We start from the raw sequence: 11,407 nt of genomic DNA on the forward strand, positions 1-11,407 counted from the left end.
CTGCAGTCTTAATGTTCTGTTAACATGCATTTATGTGTCATGTATGTATAATTTATAGGCTATGTTTTATTTTGTTCTCCTGTTAGACTGGCATCAAGATGACTGATGCAGACAAAGAGTACTAAGTTTAGAAAAGACTTAATGAGCATTCAAATGTTCGGTTCCTATGTAGGCCCTTTGTACAGCATATCTTTGCACATTACATATAAATTATTAAAATAACACTATTGTTAGCTTGGTATTCAAAACATAATTTGGCATCAGCCGCATAACAATTCAGAAGTTACTGTTCTCCTTAGATGAAAAAAATCAGAGTTTGCTGAACATTGATTCAGGTTATTGTTTAAGTTGGGGGGTTTTGATACAAGCTAATATTTTGTCTTTTTTTTTGCTAAGGCAGCACTAGTTAAATCAGACCCTGCTGGCGAATTGCAAAGAAATAAATCACAACAGACATTAATCTAGATGAGGGCTAAGTAATTAACTTCATAGAAGGGTGGTGTATATTGTGTCTGTGACACTAGACTGACTGCTGTGCATAGAATAAATGCAGTATTTAGGTTGCCTATGGTATTCCACCCCTTCAATTAAGTAAACAAATATATATAGAGCTACTCTTGAGTGTATCCTTTGTGGTCTAAACACTGTATCTTATTAAAATCATCTGCATGCAGTATGTGGGGTTTGAGTTCCTGCCAGTGGTTTCATCCATTGTTAACAGTGATGCTCGGCTCTCCCAAGAGTTAAACACAGTGGTACTTTAGTTATGTGGAAAGGGTGCTCTTGGTTACTTTGGTGGCCATTTCACTGCATATTACCTCCCACTTTGTTTCCATCCATGTGTGTGGCATAGGGTGTTGCCTGAAAAAATATAGGCTTTTTCAGGAAATAAAATATCCATATAGGTTGAGAAAAATATCAAAGGCAGCCTGTAATTGATTCTGGGGGGCAAGACCGGGCCAGAATAGGTGTGTTCCTGCCTGCTGTATGTGTGTATCAAGATATTTAATATTTACATTTTCATGTCTGTTTTCACCTCAACAATAGTGACAAAACATCTGTTGAACTCCAGAAGATAGGATCAGTTCTGAAAGAGGAACTATAATTGTTCATTATTGTTTGTAGAGATTTGTGATCCTCATTCTGCAAGTGCTGTCTTTTACCCAGAAAATTGTGATTGTTCTACTTTTTAGAAATCATCAAGCTCAAATAGTTTATCATCATGAAACACACTTTTACCTACAATGTCATAGCTGAGTTCAAATGTTAATCTATTGCTCAAAGTATTTGCAGCAGATTTATTTTCAGCACTTACATGGACAATATAGGTTGGAAAAAATTTTGCTCAGAGAAAATACAGCTGCAACTACATTTGCCTGAAGCTATGTTTATTTGATGATGCTGTTAAATTGAATTGAAGGAATATTAAAATGGTGATAAGCCACATACACAAATAACTTAGCTTGAAGTCTGAGATTTTAGTCACTAGTTCACCAGACTTGCTACAAGCTCAGATTAATCTGAGTATTTTGTAAGTTTTAATTAGCTATCTCTTCAAAGAGATGGCTTCAACTTGCCTTCATAAAAAGTTGTTTAACTTGCCCTTCTAAAAAACTGTAATAGCAACAGGCTATTTTAGAACATCAATTTTTACATAGTTTTTATTTTTCCTGCTATATATGAGATTTTATGCCATATAGAGCTCTGTGGAAGCAGAGACAAGTGAACAGAATTGTCTAAAATAAGATCACTTTTTGCCTTCAAACAGCAACAAACCCAAATGTAACTAATGAAAGATGTGTGTAAATCAGAACGTGTCTGACCTTCTGGAGCATGGTGATTAGCTATAACAAAGCCATCAATTTAGATCAGAACAAGCTTGTTCTTCACCCAAAAATAAGAAAGCATTTTGCTTCCATGAAATGTTTGAATGGGTCACAGATTTTTGAACTGGGAGCTGCTATCACCCTTGGAGTGTATCTTGGACCACCATGCCAGCTCGTCTGCAAACTGGTAATTGAAAACAGTGTGTGGCACCAGGGCGGCGCGGGCCGGCTGCAACCACAGGCTCTGCAGATCTTCCGAGCCGTGGTGTAGCTGCTCGCTGCCAGATTCTCCACTTACACCTGTGTCCACGGGACATGTGGGTCAGAAGCATTACAGGCCGTGCTGGTTGGAAAACCTTGCCCCTTCACAACAACCTCGCAGTCACTGACAATGCTGAGGAGATTCTTCCCATGGCTATTTTTGCTTTGAGGCTTCTGAGCTGTAGGTGAGGCCAAAAAACAGTTACTACTAAACTAGTGACTGGGATCACACAATTATTTCACCAGTGATCAGTGCTGCAGGTTATGAGCTAGAGTCTCAGTGACAGGCAAATACGCCCATAAGGTACAGTCATTAAAAGGCAATGGAACAGGTTCAACATAGACGACTGTGCTCCCTTTGAGCTTATAGGAGACTGGTTCCTCTGAAGTGGAGGTGGCTGCTGTAGCTGAAATTGCATTTTGATTCCTTCTCAGGAGAGTCCACTGCCCTCAAAGGAGAACTGTGATGGACAAGAGCTTAGAGGGATGAAGACAGGAAGAGATTGTCCACTCTCCCATCCCAAAGATTTAGAGGCTTCAGGGAAGGCAAGGAGCCAGAAGTAAAGTGAAATATCCTCAACGAATAATTCATTGGCTGGAAAGTGTTTTTTTTAGGGAAACTAAAGCTATACAGGGATTTGGACAAATTCATCTGACACACTCTCAGCCATAAAAAAGATGGATAGGAGGGAAATACACAAAAGTCTTGAAATATGCTGTAATATCTTGTTTCAACCATCTGGATAGATTCCTTTAAAAGGCACATTCAGAGATTTGGGAGTTTTGTCTCAAAAATCTCTCCTTCTCTTCTTCTCTCCTTCTCTGCTTCTTTCCTTTTCTCCTTTTCCTTTTACTTTTCTTTCCTTTTCCCTAACTTTAAAGAGCAAATGTACTAGAAGGTGTTAGTTTATCTGAAAATGAAACTGATGTTGATTTGTATCTTCAGGCTCTGGTTTTTTTTTTTTTTTTTTTTTTTGTTCCTTTTCTGCTTGCTGGGATTGACTCAGAGCTCTGACAGCATTTGTCTGGTCAGAGCATCTCCTTTTCCTCTGTTCTGTCACAGTTTTCAGAGTAGTAGTGTTCAGTGAAGTTGCTAATTGCACAGATTCTAGGAAAACACAGAAATACAGTTGGTGTTTGTCAAATCTCTGGTGCATGGATTGGAAGATCTGCACACAGAGGAAGTCTCTGGCTCCCGGAGAAGGTGAAGGAGGCTGGTTTTGGTGAAGTTCACATGCCTGGTGCTGCCTGTGCTCCCTGGTGAGCCGCAGGGGTGGGGCACTCTGTCGCATGCCTACCAGATGCACATAAGCCATCTTCTTGGTTAGTCCTAGCGGGGAGTGGGGCACATTTTAGGGCAGGAAAGCTGACAGGTAAGTGAAGTGCTTGGCTAGAGTGACCTCCCAAGAAACACAAGCTTCAGAATGTTCAAGACCTCTGTGAGACACAGTTTGGTTGTTTACTGGATAAATCATGTAGAATGGTGACTCATCAGCAAGGCAAGGATGGGTGCTTGTGAGGAAGATCCTAGCAGCCATTCTTTATAGATAATACTGGTTTTCCTCATTAGAATTATGTCTGATGCAACCTAAACGCACCATGATGTTAAAGCTAAAGCAGTGTGAGTAATTCAGTCAATTAATTAGGTGTGGGTAGCATTCGCCTTTCACTGTAAAGGGATCAGAGGAAAACACTTAATAGCTTTTACGGTCTTGTTCTGCTCCATACCTTAGCATCAGTTCATTCAAATAACCTGACCCAAATAAGTAATTATGTTAAATTATTGTGGTTTGGTGAACATTTCTACCCTGCATCAAAATCATGACATGAAAGTTAACACATGCTGCTTTGTAGTAACTGGAAGTGGACAGAGAAATTGCCACATGAGTGAGGAACACCCAGATAGCTCTAAACCTCTGCCCTTCCTCCATGGAGTATCTCCTCATTTTTTCCACCTCTGCCATGGTGTTTGCAGAAAAAATATGTGCAGAAAATCTGAGAGGGAGATCCCACAGATAGACCCAAGTCTCCAGCACTTGTGGGTGTCAGTGTGCCCAGATGAAGGAGCTTGAATGGAAAATGACTGGAAGGGGAGCATTAATCCAGAAAAGAATTTGAATTGGAGTTTGTGGATACTTCTGTTTTTATTTGTGGTCTTTTCCTGTATAACTATTGTGGTTTAGTATTGGGGCCTTTGCAGAAAGAAGGGGTTTGGAGGATAAAAGACAATTTTTCCTTTGGCTTTATTTTTGCCAAGGTTTCCCTGCATCCCTGAGGAATTTATATTAGAGAGGTTTATTCTACTAACAGTCTGTTAGCAGGATTGGCCCCTTGTTGAAAACATGATGCAGTGCATGAGATTAAATAAGGTAAAGTAAGATGAAGTTGTAAGGAATTAGGTTGCATGTGGGCATTGAATATCTTTTCCTCTGTGCTAAAGGTATTGACTTCAGTCATTAATTGCTTTGTGAACTGAGTCACTAGAAATGGCACAGACATTGCTAACACTATCAGCTAAAAATAATGCATGTAATGCATACATTCCTGGGGAGACACTTGAAGTTTGAGATACCAAGTTGTTTTAATAGCCTGGAGTTTGATTTTATTTGTCTGTGGCCATGCTGTGGAGTAAAGGCAATTAAATTATCTCAATGTCATAAATATATTTAGATTTTTTTCTTTAGAATGACATATTGTCTTTTTCAGCCACTTAATACAATGTAATGCTGTTAAAGACTTCAGAAGACAAGGAGCAGTGATGCTTTATTAAATTCAGAAAGTCCTTTGCTTAGGATATTGCTCCACTTTAAAGATTTTTCTACTTGAAATTAGTGAGACTCATTTCATTCAAGAGTTTGACAAATGGTAGTGCTGTACACATCAGAAGAAATGAAATATTTTAGGAGATGTAGTAATAACAAGGAGATGGTTGCATGGCTGGTTTGGGTTCCATCTCTGATATCAGGATCTCTGCACTGCCCCTTACTACTATACAGAAGCCAGTCTAGGTGTGTGGCTGTGGCCAAACATGTGCTACAGGTACTTGTGAGCTGATGCACTGACCTCTCTTCTGGTGCTACAGTTCCTTCTGCTGGAGGATTTTTAAAAAACAGAGGGGTCTTTCAAGTATAGGCCATCCCAGTTCCACATCTGTATATGTGAGCGTGCGAGACAGCTGTCTAAAATTATTCACTCTTGTAACTCTGGTCTCCATTCCTGGGAGAAGTAAAGGAGAAAAATGCCAGAAATGGAAGACAAAGAAGGGAAGACCCAGAGACTGCAGTGATGCCTATATTAACTGGGTTGAGATGGCTTTTTCACAGGTTGCATTTCTCAGTCTGTAGCCTCAGCTAATGCTAACTGGACTATAAACTGTTTGTAAACCCCAAACTTGCACACCAGCCCTACATAATGTAACTCAGTCACTGATATATGTATAATACATGTGCAATATATGGGACGTGTTAAAAAAACACTTTTCTGCAAAATACTGGATGTAGAGGCAAAGCTAGATCAAAAAATAATTGAAAAAAAACTTGATAATCACCAGTGAGATACAGAGATGTTTAGATCTTGTATTACAAATTCCTGGCCATACGATTAACACTTCCAGCAGTGTATGTGGAGCTTTCACAAGCAGGTAATCTTGGACATATACACAAACTCTTTCCTCAGCTTGGTCATGTAACAGATGCTTTTCTTAGTCTCCAATTCTGTGTATCCAGTCAAGATGTAACTAGAAGAGAATAATTTGACTGTTTTTCAGTACAATGTATCATATGCCTCATGGGTGCCTATGAACTACTGGTGCCACATGGACACAGTTAGCTGACCATCTGCTTGACACTTCTTGTGGTGTATTAAAATATTAAAGTCAGTTCAGATTGAATACTGGGTAGTACAGACTGGATTAGCTATGGTTATACCCATTCTTCAGTCCAAAGGCATCCATTTAATAAGGTGGACAGTAGTTTATTATAGTTTCCTGTAGTTTCCAAAATAGTTGCCTTCTTCAGTACGAAGCACTGCATAATGTCTTGAAACAGTTATTCTTTCATATTATATGCAGGACGTGATCACAGCGCTTCAGGAGGGCAGTAAAAACTTGCATGGATCATGTGGATGCTTGTTACTGTTTTCTGGAATTTGGCTTAATGAGAACAAAGTTGAGAAAAGTGCTTGTTTTGTTTTGGTCTTTTGTTTTGTTTTGTTTTGTTTTTTCTTCTTTTTAATTATCTCAATCCCAGCTTGCATTATCTTCCAGAAATTGCAGTATTGGATCCAGCTGGAAATGACTGCAGTATTATTTTGCCATAGCACTAAAGCATTTTGTCTGTAAGTTCAGCTGTTTAGATTACATGTCCCTCTTGAAGCCTAATGTTCAAGAGTTCTTCATTAGAAACATCAATGGTATTAAATGGAAATGGATCTTGCATGACGATATAAAAAAATCAGACTAGTAATGCAGTATCCAGTTGGTATAACATTTCCATTGTAATGCATTTCCTGTAACTATGAATTCCTTAACATAGAGGAGGGTAACTAAAATAACACAATATATTTATTTTACTACTTAGAGTTTTAATGAACTTCAGGAAAATAGTTTCAACAGAGTGTTTTAAAAGCTCTGTTACCTTGTACACACTGACCTGGGTCCTACAAAGAATTACACTTGGGCACAGGCTTGCTGACTGCCAATGGCCAGCTTGTGTATGTAAAGTGAAACATACCTATGTGTACTTGTAGAGATTGAGGCCTTGCTGTTGTTGGGAAAATCTGAAATATTTTAACCAAGGGGTAGATTTTGCAGCAGCACTACAAAATCAAGCAGATAAAGCCTTTTGCTCTGACACTGACTAAAGGCTCCTTCTGGCTGGTACTTGAATAGGAAACTGCCAGATGTGCCATGTGAACTTGGCCACACATCCCAGGTAGCAGCCCCCAGCAGGTTGGTGAGGCACTGCCTTGGTGCTTCACTGTGTACAGCTGTGCTGACTGTGGTAGGAGCTCTCCTCAAAGGAGGTGCCTCAGTTTTGGGCCAGGGTCAGAACCAGTCCTGCACCACCAGTGTCTTAATTAATTCTCTGCTGGTTTGTCCTGCAGCTGGCTGTTCCACACAACGACGAGTGGACACGCTTTGCCCGGACCTTGGTGGAGATCCGCGCCAACCGAGCCGACAGCGAGGAAGAGGGGGCGGTGGAGCTCTCGACATAGAGGGAGAGGAGCAGCGCCCACCAGAACAGCAGCTTCTCCAGCTGAGTACGCCAGTGTTCAGTGTCAGAGTCAGTCTTGCTGTGGCTTTTGATGCCAGTGTACATGCCAGTATTGCTCAAAGCATTCCATATTAATCACATGGCTTTACACAAGGCTGAAAATATCCAGAGCAGTTTCATACTTTATATTTCTGTCTGAAAAGTAAGAAAGAAAAGACAAATCAACCCTTTATGGGTTTAGTTGTTGCCTTTTAACTACTTAGTAGCTGTATTTAATACCTAGGAACCCCTGGTTAAACTTGTGCTCACATTGCCCTTCTGGCATAGTCCTATTAAATCCATATGAAGCCAGATATGATTATGTGCAGATGTGGTGTGCTTCACTGTATGGGACTGGGCCAAAGACTTTAGATGTGGTGTATCACATGGTGACTTACATTATGAATGGATGTACTATACGAAAGTTGCTGCTCCTTATTTATTGCGGTGTGCTGCATGGAACATATTTATTTGAAAGCATTAAAATAAACGATTCTAAAGCATGTGCATAATGAGAGAACTGCATTGTCTGTGTGCTGCTGCAGAGGTTACATTAAAGTCCACGTAACAATTACAGTACATAAGTTGTGCTTAAGATGTAAGATCTTTAAAGGTTGGCTTGAGTGGATGGAATGAGCTCCCTTTCCTTTTTTTTTAAAGATGCCTATTATTTCTAGGCACTTTAACTATATTTCAAATACAGTTGGTCACTGATACTTGTCATGCAAGTTAACACTAATAGTCTGACAAAGGGTTGTGGTTCCCAAGTATGACACCAGTAATGCCAATAAAATATATCAGGCCTGTTCTGTTGCAGTGTGGTTGATCTTTCTTTGCCAGCAGTGCTCAGCATGTTCATTACCAGTCACTGGTGAGGCACTGGGTAAATGTGACTGCCCTGATGCACAGAAAACTCATGCAGCTGGTCTGTGAATAGATACCTTCGGCATGGGGACTGCCCAGTAATGGACCTGTGTGGATCAGACCGTGCTACTAATTTTCCATGGGCTAGCACTAAGCTTTACATGTCAGCTTCTGGGCTAATTTTTATTTTCCCTCCATGCTTACCTGCACACACATGCACACACAGAGCAGCAGCGTGCTGCCAGATGTGCTGAAAGAAAAGGAATAGGAGAGACAAGGCCTCCTTAGCCTGTCTTGAGAAACAGGTTAGGACAGGGGACAGAGGAACAAGCTCCTTTATGGCAATCTCTTGTGGCTTGAGCAAAGAAACAGAGTGCAGACTGGTCTCACTGAGTGCTGTGGCTCAGATGGATGTTGGTGGTGAGGCTGCTCGATACGTCCATATCTGCACTCTGCAGAGCCAGAGGACAGCTCTGACATCTGGTTAGCAGTGGTTCACATTTAGGGGCACAGAGGTAAACCATTTTAGCAAGAAACGCTGCAAGTTTGACAAGAAAGATCTTGTATATTAAGTTTCTCATCGTGTTGCCACATCTCATCTTTGGGCAGGCATGTTGAGGAATGAACACATCATGTTCAGGGCTATGGCCCGATCCAGAAGCACTGGGAAGTCTGCACTGCTAAAGCTAGAGTAGGCTGAGAAAATGAATCCTTTGGAAAAGCTGCATTTCCCTTATCTTCTTGGTGGTTAGAGGCGCCTCCCTGTGAGAGTGCATGGGCTATTTTCATCTTCATGGTGGAACCTGCAACTATCTCCCAGTGCCCATGGAAGTCCTGCCACTGGGCTGTGGAGAGCATCTTCTCCCAGAAGGCCTAGTACACAGCAGAGATATATCAGTCATTTTTGGGTGGTTCCCTGAAATTGGAGCCATGTGTTAGAAAACGTTTTGTTCCTGCTGCTCCCCTGGGTGCCTTGGGAATTGTCCTGAAGAACCAGTCTAGCACTTGCAGCACTTCTGTAGCTTAAAGGTGAATACTAACAAACAGCCACGTGAAATGACTATAACGGAGCAGTTCAGATATCATCTCTGGGTTTTTTTCCCCAGTTTTGCCCTGTTTTCAGAAACCATAAGGGTTGTCTGTATACATGGATGAGGCAGATGTGGTGCAGAGTGGAAGGGGGGGAGGCACACTTGGTTCTCACTGGGTCACAAGACCAGGAACATATGCACAGGTGAATACACAGCAAAGTACTGCCATCATGGGAGGCACAGGTGGGAACCCACTACCCTTCCACCCGGTGTACACTGCAAAGTGTGAGGATACCATCTGAGAGTGCCTGTGGTGTAACACAGGAAGGGCATGCAGCTGATGTTGTCTCCCATTCATCATAATCAGTGCAGTGGGAACACTTGTGAAATTTGCTTCTGCTTTTTCCATATTACCGTTCAGCTTTTGGAACCTAAGCGGGGGTCTGCGTGTTCATGTCCAAGTTCTCCCTACTTTATAGCATTAATAGCTTCTGAAATGGTTTTAAGAGCAGCCTCACAGGACCTTCAGCAGTTGCTGCTGTGTGAAAATCAGTATGACCAAAGTCCATTTTTGAATTTTTTCTTTCCTTTTTTTTTGTGGTGTGTGGGGTTCAACAGTATACACAGAGGGAACAAGGAAAAGATCTAAATTTCCACAATACCAGGTTTATATATGCAGAGCAATAATGTGAAAGATCCATTTCACACAGCTGAAGTAGATGGAAAAGCACCCAAGAACAAGAAGCATTTACTTCCATTCTGCTGCTCATGATTATCCTGCAGTGGAGTTTCTGACCTGCCCTTGTTGCTGCCCTTCCAGGAATCTCCCATAGTTCTTACTTTTGTTTGATTTTCCTGCTGCTAAACAAATAGTTGCATTTCACTAGCTTTCTAAAACAGCCCATATGACAAAATGGTACTCAGAATCTGCCCAGTAGGGAAATAAATACAAAATTATCCTTTAATTTGAGCAAAAAGAAATCATCTTCTCCTGTCTCTTTTGCCTACAAACATCCAGAGAACAGAAGGAAGAACATAAAGGGTTATGTCCTATGCTCTAGCATAGGACAGGATGCTGCCATGACTGCTCTAGGTGTGGAATGGGTCAGAAGACAGCCTAGCGTTTTTAGGGCCATTGCAAGTGAGCTTTCTGTGAAGGATAAACTGTGTGCTCAGACTGAGCTGGAGAGCACATCTGAACCATAGAGGTCAGAAAAAGCAAACCCAACTACAGCAGAAGTAGGCAAGTGGCAAGAAGAGGCTAAATTGAGGATGACAGGACTGTGAGGTACATGAGGAAGGGACAACTCTCCTATACTAGTTGAAGGAAAGTCCAGACTCTCCCTTGATTTCAGTGCCAAGGATCAGAGCTATGCCAGCACAGGCAAGAGGCAGAGGAATGATGTGGCCAGGGACATGGGATTTGTTCTGAAAAGAGCTGTGAAAGGACATGGGGAGACATGACAGGTGGCACTGGGGGTGGCAGCTGGAGGCTGAAAGGTGAAGCAGGATTCTTCACCTTTATGACATGTACTTTGGTCAAGAGACCCCGTGGTAACAGAGAAAGATGATAGCCAGGGTATACCGAAAGAACACGTGCACAGCACTGGCCAGCCTGGGATTTCACCAGGACGCACAAAACTGAGCATGAGGCTGGAATGCCAGATCCATCATGTAAATAACAGCACTTGAACCAAGTGGAACTTTGAAAGGTGGAAGTAACATAGGCTACCTCTGAAGTCTGGGAACACCACAAATATCTCCATGGAAAGGCTGTCAGAGCAAGTCTTTGCTGCTAAGAGTAGACTCCACAGAATTACCTGTAGCTTATTACTTCAAAGAGAAAAAGCAGGTGGGACAAATGGTGCTGGGTCGCAACGACTGCTGCAGCTTGCAACGGTTGCAAGAGCTGCAGCTTTTTCCACAGGGTACTCAGCAAGTGCTCCATAAGAAATTTTCCAAGATGGAAGGTGTTTCCTCCTGAGTCTCAAAACCAATGCCCTAAACATTTGCTACTTTTGAAAACATCAGAGCCCCTACCATGCCCTGGAATATCATCTTCTCACACTACAAATGAGAGCCTGCATCTCTAGGGCTATGGAAACAACTAGGAATAGGTTCTTTCACACAAGACGTGTGGAAAAAGCTCCAAAGAGTTTTAGCAACTGTAGAT

The 11,407-nt window shown here is 41.6% G+C and overlaps 1 protein-coding gene across 10 annotated transcripts in view; it reads left to right on the forward strand.

Annotated features, from left to right (window-relative positions):
• Positions 1 to 8,152, forward strand: part of DYNC1I1 (dynein cytoplasmic 1 intermediate chain 1) — a 186,022-nt gene extending 177,870 nt beyond the window's left edge. For all 10 annotated transcript variants that reach the window (XM_053946048.1, XM_053946031.1, XM_053946057.1 and 7 more), the window contains one exon: positions 7,191 to 8,152. In XM_053946048.1, the coding sequence (XP_053802023.1) occupies positions 7,191 to 7,301 (111 nt within the window). In that variant the 3' untranslated portion in view covers positions 7,302 to 8,152. The remainder of the gene's footprint in view (positions 1 to 7,190) is intronic.
• Positions 8,153 to 11,407: the final 3,255 nt, after the last annotated feature.

The sequence above is a fragment of the Vidua chalybeata genome, chromosome 1, assembly GCF_026979565.1.
Source record: "Vidua chalybeata isolate OUT-0048 chromosome 1, bVidCha1 merged haplotype, whole genome shotgun sequence".
NCBI classification, from domain to species: domain Eukaryota; kingdom Metazoa; phylum Chordata; class Aves; order Passeriformes; family Viduidae; genus Vidua; species Vidua chalybeata.